The 22719-nt window shown below is 36.6% G+C and overlaps 3 protein-coding genes across 3 annotated transcripts; all 3 read left to right on the top strand.

Moving 5' to 3' along the window:
• The first annotated feature begins 3679 nt into the window (after positions 1-3679).
• Positions 3680-4618, top strand: LOC108695850 (olfactory receptor 1019). The gene is given in 1 exon segment (XM_018224804.2): positions 3680-4618. A coding segment is annotated over 1 exon segment (939 nt).
• A 5678-nt stretch (positions 4619-10296) lies between these two features.
• Positions 10297-11477, top strand: LOC108695849 (olfactory receptor 1019). The gene has a single exon (XM_018224803.2). It carries the CDS (start codon positions 10297-10299, stop codon positions 11233-11235), a length of 939 nt encoding a protein of 312 aa, XP_018080292.1. The 3' UTR covers positions 11236-11477.
• An 8116-nt stretch (positions 11478-19593) lies between these two features.
• LOC108695848 (olfactory receptor 1019) lies at positions 19594-20556 on the top strand. Its single transcript, XM_018224801.1, has one exon. It carries the CDS (start codon positions 19594-19596, stop codon positions 20554-20556), a length of 963 nt encoding a protein of 320 aa, XP_018080290.1.
• Positions 20557-22719: the final 2163 nt, after the last annotated feature.

Raw genomic sequence — 22719 nt, 5'->3', positions numbered from 1 at the left:
ATTTTCCACGACAGTATCCCTTTGAAAGTGTTGTACAGATCTCTATGCAAGAATGTATTAAATTATAATTAAAGTTGATTTTACTGTAGGACTACATTGAAATTAAACAGAGTTCAACATAAGTAGGGGGTTTGGTGGGTGAGAAAGCCATTCCACACACTTGGGGTAAAAAATCACTGTCCAGCTTTATTGAAAAAATTAAAACAACAAACAGGCATCCTTAACAGATGTACTCCTACCCTATGACATGTGATATCACCTGACGCGTTTCATGCCCCCTTCTGGCACTTCATCAGAGTTCAACATAAGTTTTTTTGATGAAAATAAGCCCAGACCAGACTTTTACAAATGCAAATATATATATATTTAAGCATATTAAGTATATTATCATTACCCCATCTTTGTTTATGTCCCCATTTCCATTAGTCAAATAAAAAGTGAAAGTAAATAGGACAGAATAGTCACTTTTTAATCACTTCTGACACTGTCCTCCCTGATAGTAATATCCCTCCCTTTGTCTGTATATTCAAGCCCATTTCTATTTTATTTTATTCAGTCAGTTTCCTGTGTGGATGTGTTCAAGTTAAAAATAGACATGGGGATCCATAGGGTTAAATTGCCCTATTGTCCTAAAAGTACCACATGGTGGGAAATCCCCAGTTTTTCTAAATTGAATTGCATCTCAAATTGAATTTCATCCTGACTTTTCATGTAATGAACTTTTTTCTTTCTGAATTAACTCTAGTTCATAATTTGAAAATGAGGGTTAAGGGTAAAGTGTCCCATTAGGTAATTAGTACCAAACAGTTTCTATGTGCATATGTTCCAATTAAAGAAGAAAAATAAATGCTCTTTATCTCTCTTAAGCTTTACAACTACCCTTCTAATTATACTTTTTATCACTGCTAAAAGTTGAACAAGTTTGCATTTTACAGCAATTATTTGAACTGAATTAGTAAATTGGTTCATTAAACAAAGCACAGGCAGAGCAGAATGTGGCCTTCGGGGATGGGCCCTGAGTGATTTAAAAAGCAATATATTTTCAGATAATAATTAACTGTTCTCAGAAATATATTTCTGCTGAAGCTGCCGAGTTCCATCATAAAGAAAATTTCATATTTGGAAATTCTTTTTGCACCAAATGTTTATTTGTAGAGAACACACATTACTGGCAGCTGAAAACCTAATAGTAATTTTGATATGAATGTTTCTAATGGCGAGGGCTTGTGTGCTGACTAATAAGTTTGTGTGGCATGGGGAAAAAGAAGCTAAGAACCCTGATATTCAAACAGAATTGAAATATATCTCATCGTTGGACAATCTTGATTTTGGCTCAAAACCATTGTGGCTGGTTGACTGAACAATGGCTGAAACCTATATTAGAGATTTTGTTGTCTTGTAGACTTCATAGTTACTCTATGTAAAATCTCAAAGAAAGATGTCTTGGGTTAAAACATTTGATATACTGTCCACTGTGTTAAATTATGTCTCCCAGGGCCGGAACTAGGGGTAGGCAGAGTAGGCACGTGCCTAGGGCGCAAAGCTGGGGGGGCGGCAGGCACGTACCTGCTCAGTTGCCTACCCCATGTCCGGTCCCATCTCTACCTGACTGCAGTTTTTATTCTTTGAGTAAATGTGTTTCTGCGTGCTGGAGCGCAGTTTCACGCATGCTCTATCGAGCGGTCACTCAGCCGGCGCCGTGGCCGGCCAGGTTGCCTGGCCGGGTTGGCCCGGCTCTGAGGTCTCCTATGAAAAATACTTCCCTATTTATTTATAAGCATCATGGAGAAAATTCAGTGACAAAAACAACCTAAGCAAACTCCTAGCCATTCATTAAGAGCTAATCATGTAACAAATATTTCTCAGATATCAGTACGTTTATTTTCTACACGTGGATGATTAGTGCTGCTGTTGGGCAGCCTCTGCTCTATCACTCACTCCATAGAATGGAATTGGCATTGAAAAATTGATACATCAATGACCTTTAATACATTTGTTAATATGTCAAGAAACTGTCAAGAAAATGTTCCACTCTATCAGGAAAAGTTTGATAAATTGGGAAAAAACCTAGGGGCAGATTTATCAATGGTCGAATTTCGAAAGTAAAAAATACTTCGAAATTCGTCCATCTAATTAAAATATTTTGACTTCGAATATTGAATATCAAAGTCAAAGGATTTTTCACCGAATTTGGCCAACGAACGATCAAAGTAAATGTTAGCGTGTGATCGAACGATTTTACTTTGACGTGTAAAGACTTAGAAAAATGGTCTAGAAGGTCCCCATAGGCTAACATAGCACTTCGGCCGGTTTAATTTGGTGAACTATTGAAGTCGAAGTTTTTTTAAAGAGACAGTACTTTGATTATCGAATATTCGAATATTCGAACTATTTTACTTCAAATCGAATTAGAAGTAAACTTGAAGTCGTAGTATTCTATTCGATGGTCGAAGTATCAAAAAATGACTTCGAAATTTCGAATTTCTTTACTTTGAAAATTCCCTCTAATTCACTTCGACCCTTGATAAATCTGCCCCTAAGTGTTGGCTGTTCCACGGTGCAGAGGTCTATTAACAATAAGAAAACTCTTTGTTATTACATACTTAGAATTAAACCAGTTACTGAAATAAAAGAGCCAGCGCCAAAAGGCACGGGGGACAGACAAACAGGCAAATAGTGTAATAAGTTTTGCAATGTTGCCACCTCTTGTGTAGGGAACAAGCCGTTTGTTTCACCATATAATTGTGACCCTCCTTTATTATCAACCTTCACCAAAGGGTTAAAAAAGACTCTCCTTAGGAGCTTGTTTGGATGGGTACTCACAAACAGCCAATATCAGTAAGCACGTAAAATCCTGGAGCTCCTCTCCTCGTATAGACTGTAAATCAACATGCAGCAGCAAATAGTGTAAAATAACTTTTTAATATTTATAAAAACAAAGCTTAAAATGCACTCACATGGCAAAGATTTAAAAAGAGCATATCTATGCACCGTCCACCTGGAGGTTCCCTGTATGCACCAGTTCACACGGATAGTCCCAAGATGATCAGGCTTGGGAGAGCGAATAGAGAATTGTTTACGTTCGTTCCTCGTGTGCAATGGTTGTTTGCGTTCGTTCCTCGTGTGCAATGTTGGGCGCCTGCCAGTGACGTCACCTGCCTCTGAAGAAGTCGCAAGACGAAACGCGTAAGGCAGGTGACAGTCTATACGAGGAGAGGAGCTCCAGGATTTTATGTGCTTACTGATATTGGCTGTTTGTGAGTACCCATCCAAACAAGCTCCTAAGGAGAGTCTTTTTTAACCCTTTGGTGAAGGTTGGTAATAAAGGAGGGTCACAATTATATGGTGAAACAAACGGCTTGTTCCCTACACAAGAGGTGGCAACATTGCAAAACTTATTACACTATTTGCCTGTTTGTCTGTCCCCCGTGCCTTTTGGCGCTGGCTCTTTTATTTCAGTAACAGATTTTGCGGACTTGGAGGGATACAAGTGGGAGCCGGCTGGGATTTGTGGACACAATTGAACCTTGGGCCTACTTTTCCGTTTAGGATATTCTCTAGAATTAAACCAGGACACACACGAATTCCACATACTGCCTGCTTTTCTCCATACAAAATATATATTTGTTATTGCTTTCCTCTAAACGTATCTAAATAACCAAACGGGCAGAAAGGAGGAATGCAATCAGGAAATGAGACCACAGTAACAGAATTTATTCTTGTGGGATTTTCTGTGATTCCAGGACTTGAATATTTATTTTTTTCAGTGTTTTTAATTATCTATTTAATAACCATCCTTGGCAATGCATCTATTATCTTTGCATATTCTCTTTGTTCAGCCCTACACACTCCTATGTACTTCTATCTTACCAACTTATCCTTTTTAGAAATATGTTATGTTTCTATTACTTTTCCAAAGCTTTTATCAGACTTATTACGAGAACAAAGATCAATCTAATTTTTAGTCTGTGCTGAGCAAAAGTATTGTTTTTTCCTCATTGCTAGTCTGGAGTGCTGTATACTTGCAGCCATGGCGTACAATAGATATAATGCTATATGCCACCCCCTCTTGTATCAAACCATCATGAACAGAAAAGCGTGTGTTCAACGCTTGACTGGGGCATGGTTTACTAGTGCAGTAAACTCTTTGATACACACTCACCTTACAATCATGTTGCTTTTCTGTAGTAATATTATCAATCACTTTTTTTGTGAGATTCCTCCTTTACTGAAACTGGCATGCAGAGTAAATATAACCAAGGAAATTGCCCTCTTTTCCATCGCTGGCTTCATTCTTGTAGGATCATGTGTTTTTATTGTGATTTCTTACACACGAGTCATTGTAACTATCTTAGGTATCCATTCTACTTCTGGCAGGAGGAAAGCCTTCTCAACCTGTTCCTCTCACTTGACAGCAGTTACAATATATTATGGATCTGGTATGTTTATGTATTTAAGACCCAAACCAAACTATGAAATGGACCAGGACAAACTGATTGCTCTTATGTACACTACTATTGCCCCACTGCTGAATCCTTTTATATATACACTCAGAAATGGGGATTTCCACTTAGCTTTTAGAAAAATAATACAACATATGTTTTCTCAAAAATTCTAATTACATTTGTGTACATGGCACTACTTGCAGTATACTCTAGCTGCGTAATAAAAGCCAGATGTGCTTATATATATATTGGCAGTGCTGGGTACTGGTCACACAGAGTTCAAAATGGAAGAAAATCGCTTCCTATTCATGTTCACAAAGATACTTGCATTAGAATGCAATCCTTGACACTTCTGTCTTGCATTTGCTTTATTACACACATGCACCTGACTTACACCAAATCATTTCAGCACATAAACTAGAAATAACACAGTGGAAAATTTGATTTGTTAGATTGACACAAGTTTAATGTGTAATTTGACACAACTTTTATGTGCAAATTGGCAAATTGCACAATAAAAAATACACATTATCAAAGTCCTCCTGATAAAAGTTATGTTGATTTTCTTGAAAGCAGCTAGTAAGTTGCAGGTAAAACTAAGTCCCTTTGTAAAATGTATAATGAAGCAATAGAATTCTTAATGAATCAGATGAAAATCAAGCATAGGACTGGCCAGATATGGGATGACTTTGACGTAGTTGGCCAGCTTAAATATATTGCAATATATGGACAAACAATCCTTGTTTTGTTTAAAGGGTAAGGCATTTTTCAGTAGCAGTATGCACAAAATGTATCTGTCTTAAATATATTGATAATGGGTTGAGTGCAGAGGAATCTTGTATTTGTCTATATGTTTTTTGTGGTCACACCCTAATTGCACCCCCGCCTAATGGTTTTTAAAAATTAGTGGTGGGCACAACTTTCCCTTGTTTTATATATAAAACCTTGCCCCCTTTAATATTCCTTCCATCCTAAAAGAATGTTGGAAAATATGGACCTACATAAAAGAATGCATTTAATCTGAAAGGGGAACAACAGTAGCACAAAAAAAGTATTATGAGCTTCACCATACTGAAATAAGAAATGTGTATATATATATATATATATATATATATATATATATATATATATATATATATATATATATATATATATATATATATATATATATAGCTTCTATACTCACATATATCAATATATCTAGGACATTAAGGCATTTTGTACATAAAGCTACAAAAAATGTCATCACTTTTAGACTAAACAGGGACTGTTTGTCCATATATTGCAATATATTCAAGCTGCAAAACTGTATCAACATCATCCCAGTCCAACACTCACTTTCATCGGATACATTAAAAATTCTACTACAGATATGGAATCCGTTATCTGGAAACCTGTTATCCATAAAGCTCTGAATTATAAAAGGCCATCCCTTATTATAACTAAATAATCCAATTTTTTAAAAATTATTTCCTTTTTCTGTGTAATAATAAAACTGTACCATGTACTGGATCCAAACTAAGATATAGTTAATCCTTATTGGAAGCAAAACCAACTGTTTATATGATTTTCTAGTAGACTGAAGGTATGAAGATTCAAATTACAGAGAGATTCATTATCTGGAAAACCCCAGGTCCCAAGCATTCTGGATAACAGGTCCCATACCTCTATTGTAATATTTAATACTGTAATATTATGTTCTGTGCCCCCTTTAATATACCTTCCATCCTAAAATAATATTGGAAAATATGGACCTGCATAAAAGAATGCATTTAATCTGAAAGGGGAACAACAGTAGCACAAAAAAAGTATTATGAGCTTCACCATACTAAAATAAGAAATGTTATCAAAACAGGTATAGGATCTGTTATCTAGAAACCCATTATCTAGAAAGCTCTGAATTACAGGCATCTCCAATAGACCACATTTTATCCAAATAATGCAATATTGATATCCTTTGTCTGTTAATCCGTTATCTGGAAAACTGTTATCCATAAAGCTCTGAATTACAAAAGGCCATCCCCCATAGACTCTATTATAACTAAATAATCCAATTTTTAAAAAGTTATTTCCTTTTTCTGTGTAATAATAAAACAGAACCTTGTACATGATCCCAACTAAGATATAATTTATCCTTATTGGAGGCAAAACAAGCCTATTGGGTTTAATTAATGTTTAAATCATTTTTTAGTAGACTTAAGTTATGGAGATCCAAATTACAGAAAGATCCTCTAACACAGCCTTTGGGGGGTTCCTTTTGTCTAAAAATTGTACTAGAGCTCACTCTTAAATTCACAATAAATACTCTCTACAAGCAGGATATGTGCCAACATCAGTTATTTTGTTCGTTTCTGTTTGTGCTGGAGTCGGTTATTTGAGTAAGCTCTAATACATCTGCTAGGATTATATAAGATATTTCGGATCTGTCATTCAAAATCTGACACCCAGTTCCTGCATGAAGAAAGAATGAAGAGACACATTTTCTGATGGGGAGATATTGAAGAATAACTTGATCATTTCAGAAATGGTATAGAATTTTTAATTGATTATAGTTAGAAAGTTTCTTATTTAGGTATAATGAAGCTTATATTACATGCTCATTTTTGCGATAGTCCCCCTTTAATTCAGTCCAATTAACAGTAGGACTACATTGAAATAAAAGTAAAAATAATATGATATTGTCAAGTTTATTGGTTGAACATTTGCCCTGATCAGACTTTTTCAAACTCAAATATTTACATTGCTAGTCAACTCTGTTAGTGCCTGAGAACTTGGCAATGTTAAAAAAAAAAAAAAAAAGATTTTGGTTTCTTGTTGGAACTTAACAAAGCAGTCACAGTGAGACACTCTCATTAAGAAACAGGAATATGTGGAATGAAAGATACTATTACATAGAAACTGAAATATAACTAAACATTTTTCTGAGCACAGTGGCTAACACTCTCAAACAGCATGAAGTTACCAGGAAGGACTGGCAGACCTATGTCAATGATAAAATCAGATGTCAGTCCATAATAATCACTAGCCTGCTTGAACTTTGATAAGTAACATCAAGCCCTTTAATTGCCTAATGAGTATACTCAAGATGTGTCTATTTCTCTAACCCTATTTACTTACTTATATTTCTTTCTTTCTCACTTTTTCCCATTTCTCTTTTCCTCATTCGTGTTGAATATTTTACTTAAGCACAATACTGAATCATTCATGGGACTGCCTTACTCTGTACTGGGCTAAAGTCATCTCAACGCTAATGGGGGAATGTAATAAAAGTCGGTAATGGAAAAAATATTCGCAATGCGAAAGATTATGCCACTGTGCGTACAAATTTGACTCGGTGTGAATTTAATATAGCTTTTGCGAACCTGGAAACTGTTTAGCGACCACTTCCGACAGTGGAAGAAGGTTTGCGAATTTTATAGTTAGCGCCAATGCGCAGTGAATGCTATAAAACTTCTTACTGAGAAAGTTGTTATGTTTGCTCCAAAACTTTACGACACCTTCAAGCACTTCTTAAAAGCGGGCAATGCGCAATTAAAATTCGCAATGTAATACCAGTTTAAGGAAGAGTATTACATTGCGAATTGAGACTTTTTATTCTCATTTGTGCTAATTGTTTTGCTCAATGTGACTTTTATTACATTCCCCCATAAATGAGGTATTACCAGTAAAGATACCATTGTTTGCTAATCCTTTCTTCCACACTGCATATTAATCAGTCACCAGCAATGGGTTAGGAACATGAACAAACTATATATTATAGAACAAATTATATATTGTAGAACAGGGCAAATGTCCATAGACCATTATGCACCCAAAACTGGAATTACCCAATAACTTACACAATGTCACATGCTTTACCCTAGACATTGCTTGTTTCATGTCCTAGAATGAGAACCACTGGACAAAGGTTTATGAAATGTTCCTGTGTACCTACATGTGTCTTTGCACTGATGTATTAATATATGTAGATATGCCCATATCAGTCTTTACTGTATACACAGCTTATTATATCTTTATATTGTTTTCTTCACCATAAAACTTTACCCGAACAAGAAAAAAATGTATTCTACAAGTTTAATAATTAGATCAGATTTTCAATTTGAGAATTAAGGGTAAATTAATTAAATACCCACATCTTTCTCTATATATTCTCTGTCAACTCTTACTATTACATTGTCAATATCAAATGTGCACATCTTCATATTAAAGGAATAGTAACACCAAAAATGTAAGTGTTTTAAAGTAATTAAAATATGATGTAATGCTTCTCTGCACTGGTACAGCTTGTGTGTTTGCTTTAGAAACTCTACTATAGTTTATATAAATAGGCTGCTGGGTAGCAATGGGGCAGCCATACAAAGCTGAAAAAGGAGAAAAGGCACAGGAGACACAGCAGATAACAGATAAGCTATGCATTATACAACGGGATACTTCAGAATGTATCTATATCTACTGTGTGCTTGAATGGCTGCCCAGAAGCTTGTTTAAATACACTATAGTTGTCTTTCTGAAACAAACACACCATTATTACCAGTGCAGTGCAACAGTATATTATATTGTCATTCCTATAAAGCACTTTTATTTTTAGACATTACTGTTCCTTTAAACACAAAAAAATGAATTCTCTTGGTGTCTATTAAAATAAATGCTCTTGATGTCTATGAAACTATTTCCATTTTCCTTGTAATACTGTATATATTGTATATCACTGCTAAAATGTGTTTGCAAAATTACATTTCTCCATTTGGACTATTAAAATGTAAGACTTCTTCTTGCTATCCATCTACCCTGAGTACAATTTCAAAATAAGCAATTATTTAAATATAATTAGTCAATTAGTTCCTTTTATGAAACACAGCTGCACGCTTGTTTATTGCTTCAGAATGTGGCCTTTGGGGATGTACCCTCGATGATTTGAAAAAGCTGTATATTTCCTGTTATGTTTAACGGATATATTTTACCACTGCTCTGTGAAAGCTGGCAACTTCAGTATTGTTCTGGTGCATTTTCAGAAGGATAACTTCTAACACATTTTGAATTTTTTTTGCACTGAATGTGTTTATTTATTGGAGAAAATAGCATTGCGCACAATAATGTGATGTAATTATTTGCATATAAAACTGTGCAACATGAAAAGAATCATGCAAGCGTTATTAGTATGTAAAATCTAAAATCAATCTAGAGCAAGACCATTTTTAAATCTAATCATCACTAACACCTGTAGCCATAGTAATTAGAAGTAGTAATTGTTGTATGGAGTACGTTTGTGGTCTGCCTATTGTAAGCGCATGTGGCCTAAGGAAAAAGGTAATCCTAATATAAATTGCCTATATTCGGACAAAATTTAAATCTCTCCTTAACCACTGAACTTTCTTTAGACTACAAAACCATTGTGACTGATTGACTAAGCAATGCCTCAAACCCAAATTAGAGATCATTTTGGTTCAGAGACCTAATAGTTACTCCCATGCAAAATCTCAAAGAGAAATCCCTTGGGCTAAAATATTCAATATACTGTCTGCTGTGTAAATAATTTCAAGTTGTGTCTCCAATAACAATAGAAAATACTTAACTACTTTTTTACATAACCCAAGATGGAAAACTGTCAGTGGCAAAAACACCCAAGTGCACGCCCAGTTATTAAGAAGCCACGTGTTGGTAAGTTTCACCAAGCTGTAACTATAATGAAACCCAAATACTACCTGCCCTTACAAAGAAAAATTTTAGTTTTGCTCTTAAAAACCTCGACCACATAAATTTGAGGTTTGATAAATGGGCCCCTATGTGTATTTTGTATGGCTTTGGTCTGAACATACTCTCTGCTATCTCAAGAAGCAAAAGGGCAGAAAGCATGCACCCAGGAAATGAGACCACTGTAACAGAATTTATTCTTGTTGTATTTACTGTCATTCCAGGACTTGAATATTTATTTTTTACTCTGTTTTTAATTATCTATGTAATAACCGTTCTTCGAAATACATCTTTCATTTTTGCATATTCTCTTTGTTCAGACCTACACACGCCCAAGTACTTTTATCTTACCAATTTCTCCTTCTTTGAAATATGTTATGTTTCCATCACTGTTCCAAAGCTTTTATCAGACTTATTAACAGAAAGTAAAACAATCTCATTCTATGGTTGTGCCGCGCAAATGTACTGCTTTTTTCTTCTCGGTGGCCTGGAGTGCTGCATGCTTGCAGTTATGGCGTACGATCGGTATAATGCTATATGCAACCCCCTTTTGTACCAAACTATTATGAGCAAAAGGGTGTGTGGTCAGCTCTTGGCCGGGACATGGATCATTAGTGTGATAAACTCTCTAATACACACTATTCTTACATTCACGTTGCCTTTCTGTAGTAATATGATCAATCACTTCTTTTGCGACATTCCTCCTTTACTGAAACTGGCATGCAGAGTAAGCATAATGAATGAAATTGCCCTCTTTGCCATTGCCGGCTTCATTATTACGGGCTCTTGTGTTTTTATTGTGATTTCTTACTTGCGAGTCATTGCAACTATCCTGGGTATCCATTCTACTTCTGGCAGGAGGAAAGCCTTCTCAACCTGTTCCTCACACTTGACAGCAGTTACAATATATTATGGGTCTGGTGCTTTTATGTATTTAAGACCCAAACCAAACCAATCATTGGATCAGGACAGACAGATTGCTCTTATGTACACTGTAATTGCACCACTGCTGAATCCTTTAATATATACACTCAGAAATGGGGATTTCAAATTAGCTTTTAGAAAGATAATACAACATATGTTTTCTCCAAAATTCTAGTTGCATTTGTGTACATGGCACTACTTACTGTATAATCCAGCTGCATAATAAAAGCCAGTGGTGCTTATCTATAGCTGCAGTGACGTGCACAGGTCACAGAAATGTATCAGTGATAACGGCTCCAGTACAGTAAGTGTGATCCATCAATAGTCTCTATAGTGAGCACAAGACAAATTACATTGGCAGCGTCCTTCAGGTGTAAAGATAAACATACGATTGCAAGTGCAAGTTCAAAGTGCAAAAATGGGTTCGAAATTTCATTAATCCAAATCCTATTCACAAAGGTACTTGCATACTTCTAGATGCTTGTTTGATCCACACATACAGTAAACCTGACTTGCACTGAATTAATTTGGCATAAATACAAGAGGGGTTGAGATTGATCATGCTAATTTTCTCAAAATAAAAATAATAATTGAAATAGTTGAAATGTACCAATATTTTTGATTATTCTGCACCATATTCTACCAGACAACATGTGGCACAGCATAGAGAAAAGAAAACAGCAGAAATGTAAATTCTAGGGCCCTGTTGGTTAATCACCAGTGCAACTGTTACAGTTCGATACATTATAATGATAAGGGCCAGATTCAATTTAAGATTCAGTTTGAGTTTTCATGCAACACAGTATTAAAATGCAGTAAAAATGTGTTAATAAGAAACGTTTTTCCTCACCAAATCAAATTTGGCTTATTTGAAACTGATTAGAGAGTTAGTGACAAAGCAAAATGAGCTACAACTGGAAATATGATATGAAAATGTAAATGTAAATATTAGAAATAGTTAACAACATAAAAACAATGTACACATTGTACAGTATGTACTTCCCCTTTAAAAACACAATACAATTGTTTGCAATCAACAGGAATTTGTTATTATGATTTTTATGGGGTTATTTACCAAAGGCGGAGTTTTAGGGGCACAATTACGATTGGTCGAATATCAAGGGGTTAATTAACCTCGATATTCGAACCTCGAAGTTAACGATCTAACGATTCGAAGGATTTTAATTCATCGATCTAACGATTTTCATTCAATCCCAAATTGCTAGGAAAGCCTATGGGGACCTTCCCCATAGGCTAACATTGTACCTCGGTAGGTTTTAGGTGGCGAAGTAGGTGGTCGAAGTTTTCTTTAAAGAGACAGTACTTCGACTATCAAATGGTCGAATAGTCGAACGATTTTTAGTTCGAATCATTCAATTTGAAGTCGAAGGTCAAAGTAGCCAATTCGATGGTCGAAGAAGCCAAAAAAAACTTCGAAATTTGGAGTATTTTTTATTATAATCATTCACTCGAGCTTAGTAAATGTGCCCCTTAGAGATTTGTGAGGTTTTTTTTATGCTTCAAATAAACTCACTACTCAAATGTTTTCTGAATTATGGAAAAGCAGTGAATTCAGGGTGAAAAACTCAAATACTCAAATTGATCAAGTTTTCTGTGAAAAAAACCTCAAATTGCTCGAATTAAATGAGTTTTTGAGAGAAACTCAGCAAAAAAACAGAACATCAAGAAAGCTACAAACATCTTCAAATGGTTCAAGGGACTTCTGCCATTGACTTCTGCATGACCTTGAGTATTTTTGGATTGTAGCTATTTCCAATTTCAGGGTGTAATAAATCTTGAAAAAAAAGTATTGTTTTTATAAAAAAAAAAACTAAAATTTTTCAGGTTTTTATTGGAAAAATTTTTTTTCAAGATTTATTATACCCCAAAGCTGGAAATAGCTTGAATCCAAAAAATACTCTCAAATAGCCAAAACCTGTCTAGGTCACGCAGAAGTCAGTGGCAGAGGTCCCTTGAACCATTTGAAGATGAAGACCTTCATGATGTTCAGGTTTTTATCTGTGGGTTTTGCTCGAAAACTCTATTAATTTGAGCAACTTAAAACTTTTTCTGTGGAAAACTTGATTAATTCACATTTTCAGGTTCTTAAACCCCAATTCATTGTTTCAAGTTTTTCCATTGCGTTTGTTTCTTAAATTATAAAACATTTGAGTTGTGAGTTCATTCGAAACTCGACCTTTGATAAATAACCCCCTAAATGTACCAATATATTCTGCAATGCTTTAGATATATTTGACATCATTCACATCAATTAATCCCCTCCTCCCTTACAATCTTACAATCTAATGTCCCAATAACAATCACATACACTATAGCACTCAATTTTTTCAGGAACTGATTGACCTACCTGTATGTTATTTAAATTTGGGAGGAAACCAGAGTACCCAGAGAAAACATACACAAACATGGTGGGAACATACTAACTGCTTGCTGAAAGTCCTGATTGAAAAAAAAACCTTAAAGTACTAATACAAAGTCTATTACATTATAGAAAATTTTATTAGAGGTCTATGTAAAATACGATTCATTTTATTTCTATCTTCTATTATTCATAATGTCTGAACCATTTCTGTCACAGCATAAGATTGATTTCTTCTTTATAAACTTAATATTTCCAGTTGAGACCTTTATACTGTATATATCAAAGATTGTGTTCAGGGCCAGAACTAGGGATAGGCAGAAGAGGCACCTGCCTAGGGCACAAAGATGTGGGGGCGCTGGGCAGGTACCTGTTCAAAAGTTTTCTGCCTACCCCTAGTCCAGCTCGTTTGCTCCCCTGCTGCTTGATTCCCTCCTCTCCCCCTTCCCTCTGTTTGTCACTCCCCTCCCTTTCTCTGCCTGTCACTCCCCTTCCTCCATCTGACCTACACTCCCCTCCCTCTGTCCATCACTTCCTCGTCACGCCCCACCCTCTGTCACTACTCTGCCCTTCCCTTTCTATTTCTTTGATCTCCCCCTATGGTGCATGTGTCTCCCCCTATAGCGCATGCGCATTAGCGCATGCATGCGAACGCACACACTTACATGGAGGGAGGGCAGGGGTAGCAGAGCGGGTGCCTAGGGCACCCTGTCGACTTGGCCCGGCACCTGATTGTGTTATATGCAAGTGTAATTAAAGTACTGCTCCTGTTGTCTACACCTAAAACAAATGCCACAGATTGCAATTAGTGATGAGAGAATCTGTTTTGTTTCACTGAGAAATTAGTGAAACTGACGAAAAATGTGCTAATTTTTTTGTGTATATTTTGACGCATGGCAAATTGTTTTTGTTGCCCGAAACTACATTACAGTCTACATTACAGTTTTTTGTTCTGCTTTGAGAGAGCAACATCAAATGCATTTTTCGCAAAGTATACTGCGACACGTCCGCTCTCAATTGTTAGAGAACCTACAACTATGCTACAACTGCTTTTTCAATAGAAAAAAGTCTTCCATGTTGCCAGTTTTTTAAAGGAGAATTCAACCTGTTTGGGAAAAACCTGTACCCCCCACCCCAGGTAGACCCCCCCCCAGGCTAACTACCCCTCGGCGAAATGCCCCATACTCCATACTTACCCCTCAGAGCAGATTCTTCTAGCGGAGTTGCACGCATTCATCTTCCGTGATCTCTGTAAGCTGACTGAGAGATCTGCAATTTCCGTGTAATTTCGCGCATGCGCAGTTGTCCCAAACCGGCAAACTGCTCCAACTGTGCATGCGCAGAAATACAGATCTCTCAGTCAGCTTACAGAGATCGAGGAAGATGGATGCGTGCAACTCCGCTGGAAGAATCTGTGCCGAGTGGTAAGTATGGAGTATGGGGCATTTCCCCCGGGGAGAGGGTAGTTAGCTTGGGGGGAGGGGGGTCTACCTGGGGTGGGGGGTACGGGGTTTTTTCCGAACAGGTTGAATTCTCCTTTAAAAACGTCTGTGATTTTTGACATTATCGCTGGTCGACTGGTAATGTAACATAGTAACATAGTAACATAGTAACATAGTAAGTAAGGTTGAAAAAAGACACATGTCCATCGAGTCCAACCTTTTTTTTTTATTAACTACCTATCTGCCAGTTGATCCAGAGGAAGGCAAAAAAAACCCATCTGAAGCCTCTCCAATTTGCCTCAGAGGGGGAAAAATTTCTTCCCGACTCCAAAATGGCAATCGGACTAGTCCCTGGATCAACTTGGACTATGAGCTATTTCCCATAACCCTGTATTCCCTTACTTGCTAAAAAGCCATCCAACCCCTTCTTAAAGCTATCTAATGTATCAGCCTGTACAACTGATTCAGGGAGAGAATTCCACATCTTCACAGCTCTCACTGTAAAAAACCCCTTCCGAATATTTAGGCGGAACCTCTTTTCTTCTAATCGGAATGGGTGACCTCGTGTCAGCTGGAAAGACCTACTGGTAAATAAAGCATTAGAGAGATTATTATATGATCCCCTTATATATTTATACATAGTGATCATATCACCCCTTAAGCGCCTCTTCTCCAGCGTGAACATCTCCAATTTGGCCAGTCTTTCCTCATAGCTAAGATTTTCAATACCTTTTACCAGCTTAGTTGCCCTTCTCTGTACCCTCTCTAATACAATAATGTCCTGTTTGAGTGATGGAGACCAAAACTGTACGGCATATTCTAAATGGGGCCTTACAAGTGCTCTATACAGTGGAAGAATGACCCCCTCCTCCCGTGACTCTATGCCCCTTTTAATACAGCTCAAGACCTTATTTGCCCTTGATGCTGCTGACTGGCATTGCTTGCTACAGCCAAGTTTATCATCTACAAGGACTCCAAGGTCCTTTTCCATAATGGATTTACCTAGTGCAGTCCCATTAAGGGTATAAGTGGCTTGGATATTTTTACATCCCAGGTGCATGACTTTACATTTATCAACATTGAATCTCATTTGCCACTTAGCTGCCCAGATTGCCAGTTTGTCAAGATCATGTTGCAAGGATGCCACATCCTGAATGGAATTAATTGGGCTGGATAATTTTGTGTCATCTGCAAACACTGATACATTACTTACAACACCCTCCCCTAAGTCATTAATGAACAAGTTAAATAAAAGTGGACCCAATACTGAGCCCTGAGGGACCCCACTAGAACCTTACTCCAAGTAGAGAATGTCCCATTAACAACCACCCTCTGTACCCGATCCTGTAGCCAGTTTCCTATCCACTTGCAAACGACTTCATTAAGCCCAACAGACCTTAGTTTAGAAAGCAGTTGTTTGTGGGGCACAGTATCAAACGCTTTGGCAAAATCCAAATAGATCACATCTACTGCCCCCCCACTATCCAGAATCTTACTTACCACATCATAAAATGCAATCAAATTCGTCTGACATGACCTATCCTTCATAAAGCCATGCTGATTGTTGCTCATAATGCCATTCATTAGGACAAAATTTTGAATGTGATCCATTAACAAGCCTTCAAATAATTTACCCACCACAGATGTCAAGCTTACTGGCCTATAATTGCCAGGCTGAGATCGTAATCCTTTTTTAAATATTGGAATAACATCAGCTTTTCTCCAATCCATAGGCACCATACCAGATGACAGTGAATCTGAGAAAATCAGAAATAAGGGCTGGTCTAAAACTGAACTAAGCTCTCTTAGAACCCGGGGGTGTATGCCATCAGGCCCTGGAGCCTTGTTTACATTAATTTGTTTTAAAGCTTTTTGAATCATATCCTGAGTCAGCCATTGACTAGATTGAGCTGAACCATTCGTGCAGTTATTAAGTGAGCCTGTGAACCCAGACTCCTCTATTGTATACACTGAAGAAAAGAACTGATTTAACACATTTGCCTTTTCTGTATCTGTTACAACCATACTGGTACCATTATTTAATGGAGCAACACTCTCAACCTGCATCTTTTTACTACTAATATATTTAAAAAACTTTTTAGGGTTAGTTTTCACCTCCACCGCAATTAACTCTTCATTTCTTTTCTTAGCCTTCCGGATTGCTGATTTACAACATTTATTACAGTGTTTATATTCATTAAATGCAGCTTCTGTCCCTACAGATTTGTAGTTTTTAAATGCCTTTCTCTTCTTTCCCATTAACTTCTTTACTTCTGTATTAAGCCACACAGGATGATTCTTAGAGCTTCTACGTTTAGTCCTTAAGGGAATAAATTGAGAACAGTAATGATTTAATATCATTTTAAAGGACAACCATTTCTGTTCTGTGTTTTTAGCTGAAAACCTAATGCCCCAATCAATACTCTGTAGGGCAGCCCTCAAGGCACTAAAATTAGCTTTTGCAAAATTCATGGTTTTTGTTGCCCCAGTATATTTTTGTTTTTTGCACCAGACATTAAAAGATATAACATTATGGACACTATTACCCAGGGGTTCAATGACTTGCACATTTGCTATAAGTTCTGGGTCATTTGAGATCACTAAATCAAGAATAGCATTTTTTCTGGTAGGCTCCTCAACAACCTGTGCTAAAAAATTGTCGTGCAATAAGTTTATAAACTTGTTCCCATTAACTGATCTAGCAGTACCGTTGCTCCAGTGGTATGTATAACATCTATAATATCTGGGTACTTTGTATCCCACATTAAAATGAATAAACTATATACTTATGTGTTTGTCCTTATCTAGCCAGTGGTATGGTTCAGGTCCCTTTGGTTGATGTGGAAGGAGAGGGGAAGTATAGAATAATGTATGCGTTTGTCACTCGTCTGTTTTTGTGTTGCACAAAGCAAAACGAGAAATAATTTTTTTACACAGTTTTTCAAACATTTTCATCGCCAAAGAAAAGCAGAAGTTCACAGAGAATCTGTACATGACAAAATGTTACGCTCATCGCTAGTTGCAATGAATTGTGTTAAAAGCACCATTAAAACCGATTCCGTATGAGCAGGTTTTGTGAACCATATTCAAATCCAGTTTTTTATGACATACAACTGTCCAGTTTGTGACTTCAATAATTAGCCCAAGTTTGCCCAGTTTAGAAACTGCCATGATTTGATGGACAAAGATGGACTTACTTTTCTGTGTTCATGTTTATTACTGATCCTGTTTGTTACAGTGGAACCTCTCTTAATAGCTTCAGCAAGTTTGCACACCTTTTAATCTGTCATACCCTTAAGCAACATGGATCAGGCCCCATATATGGATAAGTGCTAGAAGCCACAGTAAGCACTGAACAATTTTAGGAACCAACAAATGCTTAATTTTTTTTCAAGTATTGTCTTTTGGTGAGGAATTTGAATAGAATGGGTCACAAAACATATGTGAGAAAGGCCTGAATTATGGACTAATAATTGTTTCTTTCTCTGAGGACAAGAATACAATAACTCTATGGGATATGGAGTGAAAGAGAGAATTCTCAGGAGCATAATTATTTCTGTACTGTCAATAGAAAAGCTACTTATACGATACCGTATTTCTGTTGAACTGGAAGCCAACATGAATAGTTGCCTAGAATCACGGTAATCATTATCCTCAATTTGTATATCTGTAACATTTACAGAGATCATACACCACTAATATCATTCCTTGAACAAGAGCTTACAGTTTAAGGTCTGTTTAACATTCCCACACTACAGTATCAGGAGCCAATTAACCTGCTTGCATATTATGGATTGTGGGAGGAAAGTGGAGAACTTGGAGGGGAATCATGCAGCCACAGACATGAGAACATAGAATCCTATGCAGATAGTGGAATCTAACCTAGGATCCCAGAGCTGCAAGGTAGGAATGCTAAACACTGTGTCACTATGATGTTCTGTAAGTTGTTCTTACAGAAATGCTTCATAGGTCACCACTAAATATTTGAGCTTGTTTTTGGTTTGAATTTGGTTCTTAGATTTGTTTTCATTACCATTTGCAGTATTTGTAATAGTCTCACTGAAGATTAACACTAGAAAAGTTGTTAGAACATATTGTTTATTTATAGGGATCCTTGTGGACAACACTTGAGAGATAACACAATTTCCATTTTACATTATTCTGAATATAAATGGGGCAGATAAAAAAAAAATGATGGAAATATTCCAGGGACAGATTTAGAAATCCAATTAGGAACCCTGGAGAAAATTATGAAAATTGTAGCAAAAATTTAATTTTGTTCATCATTTTATGATATTGATTTCATCAAATTCATGAAATAACCAATTCAATCAAAATTATTATTTAACATTGTCCAAGCCTTGAGGCCTTTGTTACCTCTGACCAATAAGAGTGATGATTTGAGGAGATCATAGCCATAGAAGATTATAGAGAATGTAACATTTTTTGTGAAAGCTTTTTCCCCCAGATGAATCTATTACTTTCAATAAAATATCCTCTTTCCTGGAAGATCTTTCCATGAACATCAATCTAAATTTTGTGATAATTGGTCAAGCAATCTAAAAAAATTATGAAATGTTATTTTGCTGGTGCTAATATAACCTACAGGGACAGAAGACATGGATTTATTTTCGTTCCAATTATCAGTTATCACTGAACCGTATTAATCAATACTAAATGTAATGTTTTAACCAACAGAAGCAGATGAAAAATGTATGGAGTACCTGTAAATCACAGCACAGTAAGAGAATTTATTTTGGTTGGCCTTTGGGAGAATCCTGAGCTTCAATTTTTACTTTTTGTTGTATTTCTATGTATCTATATCATTACTATGATTGGAAACCTGTCTATAATTGTTGCGTATAAATTTAGCCCAAATCTTCAAACCCCTATGTATTTTTTTCTTGCTAATTTCTCTTTCCTAGAAATATGTTACATTTCTACCACTGTTCCAAAAATGTTGTCAGGTTTCACAGCAGAGCATAAAACTATCTCTGTTGAGGGCTGTCTTATTCAGATGTTCTTCTTTTTGCTTTTGGGTGGAACAGAATGTTATTTGCTTGCATCAATGGCTTATGACCGGTATATTGCCATCTGTCATCCCCTTTTATATTTTAATATCATGAATAAAGGAGTCTGTATTCAGCTCATAGTTGGGTCGTGGCTGATTGGGACAATAAACTCTCTAATCCACACTTATCTTACATTCACTTTGCCCTTTTGTGGTGGTATCAGGATCGATCATTTCTATTGTGACATTTCTCCTTTATTGAACCTGGCATGCTCAGATACGTGGGTCAATGAAACTGTTCTTCGTGTCATGTGTGGCTGTGTTATTCTTGGCACCTTTCTGCTTACTTTGACATCCTACATATTGATCATCGTAACCATTTTAAAAATCCACTCGATTTCTGGAAGAAATAAAGTGTTCTCCACTTGTTCTTCTCACTTTATGGTTGTTATGATATTTTATGGATCTGCTACTTTTATGTATTTTAGACCCAAATTAAACTATGGCACCGGCCAAGACAGATTCATTTCAATCATGTATGCAGTAATTGCACCACTGTTAAATCCTTTCATATATAGTCTTAGGAACCAGCAAGTTAAAGATGCTGTTAGAAAGCTGATATACATAATAATAGGTACTCATCGTTGTAATACTTTTTTATAAAAGATATTAAAAAATATTGTTGATCCAAACATCTCATATTTCCCATTATTTAGAGTAAACTGGACAGCATTGTTCTGCTGCACTGATACCATGTATTTAAATCTGTATTAAATTATTTTGTTCAAAGATTGCTTAAATATCAATGACTTTCAGTTCATCGGAGAGTGAACAGGATTGCTGACCTTGGGAAGCAAAGGGATCAGTCACTTATCATAGATTAATGCTTAATGTACTAATGGCCATCCTTGAAGGCATTATAACAGAATGGAAGTGGCCCTGCCACTAATGAAGACAAATCAATATGCTATGCAGCCCATAAGTTATTTGTGAAAGCTTTCCTATCAAAATGAATCTGCTAATTAAACGAGTAAAAAAAATACCAAAAGGGTTTATTTTAGTTTGCAGGAGAACATTATTAAAATCCACACCACCGATTCTCTTAATGTAACCAGCCACTGTACACTGAAGTATGAAAAAAAGATTAAATATACAAGGGCATGAAGACTTAGGTATGTTGTAGGACTACTCTACTAAAGTTAATAGGTTTTATTTTCTTTTCCATTCCCTACATGGTTACGTGCTCCATTGGGATATATATTTGCTGCACCCATATGATTGCTGCATGTGCTTTAAAGGACAAGAAAAGGTTAAAACTAGCGATTGGCGAATTAATTTATTTATTAAAATTTGCAAAACCACTGCGAAAATTAGTCGTTTTGCAAATTTTTCGGCGAAACGCCGCAAATTCGTCCATCACTAGTTTAAACACTTGTTTACAATATGTTTCGTTGTTATCGCACAAAAAAGACCATTGCGAACGTTAGCAACCAAGATTCCCATTGTTTGCATCATTTTGACCGATTTCAGACCTCTCAAAGTTTGTGAACAAATGGCTTTTGTGAACAAAATGTCGCAAAGCGTTTTTTTGTGACAAAATATTTAACGAAGTTCCAGAGCAGGTGCTAATGCTGACCTTTGCTTAGTGATAATGAGCAATGTTATTTTTGCCAGCGAATAATTTTACATTGCAAGTTGCGGTAAACATTCGCAAAACTTAGATTTTAAACCACGCTTGTGATTTTATTTACATTTCCCCTTTAGGGTGTCAATGTGTTAGTCTCCCCCAGTGCGTTATATTTCTAACTTTAGACTATTAGATTGCCTTAAAGGGGACCCGTCATGCAAAAAAAGTATTCCAAATCCTATTTTATCATGTTAGTCAAGCAAAATTAACTTTAATTTCACTGTATAAATTATTTGAATCTTGTTTCCCTCTGTCTGGGAATTCATAATGATAGCAAGCAGGCAGGAGCCATTTTGTGGACACTGTTATTAAGGCAAGCCTTGCATCATGTCAGAATCGTGTTTGTGCACTAGAATGGGACCCAATGTCTCTCTCAATGTCGCCCTGGCTACACAATTAAATGGTAAAGAGACAGGGGGAATGTGGGGACTGCAGTGACATCTAGTAACATTTGTGACTAAGGTGACTAGGTTGTGTAGTGCTATAGTAATTTGAGTGCACCGTTCTCTAACTATGAGCTCCACTCCAATATTTTGCTTCGGTTAAGACCTTAATTCTTAGGGAGTAAGCTCTCGCAAACAGTGTGGAGGCAGGGTGTAGTGCAACTGTAACTTGATGCAGGGTGGAATAATTGGGTGCCAGTGGTTCTTATAATTTAACCAGATAACATATTTATTAATCAGGAACATCCACACTGAAGTTCACATACATATAACAACCAGGATTATACATCAACAGTGGATAGACATATACTTAAAGCACCTTTGGCCAGTCCCCGCAGGGAAGAGAACATGTATACAGCAGCCACTTGGGGTACAACCAGCTTTCAACCTTTTGCTTAAGTGGAACCTGAGGGGAAACTCACATTCCAAGGTCTGTACACTTAGTCTCTACTTCCGGTACCCGTAATCGTAATCCCACTCACAATCCTCGGCGGAGTCTTCAACTGCTCAGCTAAATAACCTGTCTATCTGTCATTCCTAGAGTGACCTCTTAAGGTAAATAGCCTATCCTAACTAGACCTAATCACTCTAGGTTCCACTGGAGTCCTGTTTGCCTACTCAGGCCAGGACTGACACAAAATGGACCCTGAGCACATGGCTGCCCAGTACTTTATACTTTACCACAGTGCCATCTAC

This window comes from Xenopus laevis, chromosome 7L (assembly GCF_017654675.1).
Source record: "Xenopus laevis strain J_2021 chromosome 7L, Xenopus_laevis_v10.1, whole genome shotgun sequence".
Classification (NCBI taxonomy): domain Eukaryota; kingdom Metazoa; phylum Chordata; class Amphibia; order Anura; family Pipidae; genus Xenopus; species Xenopus laevis.
Note: the sequence above shows the minus strand (reverse complement) of the source record. Positions and strands in the feature narration are given on the sequence as shown.

What these genes read in the sequence shown, in the direction of transcription:
- LOC108695849 (XM_018224803.2), top strand. Translation starts at nt 10,297, where the DNA reads ATGCACCCAGGAAATGAGACCACTGTAACAGAATTTATTCTTGTTGTA.
- LOC108695848 (XM_018224801.1), top strand. Translation starts at nt 19,594, where the DNA reads ATGTATGGAGTACCTGTAAATCACAGCACAGTAAGAGAATTTATTTTG.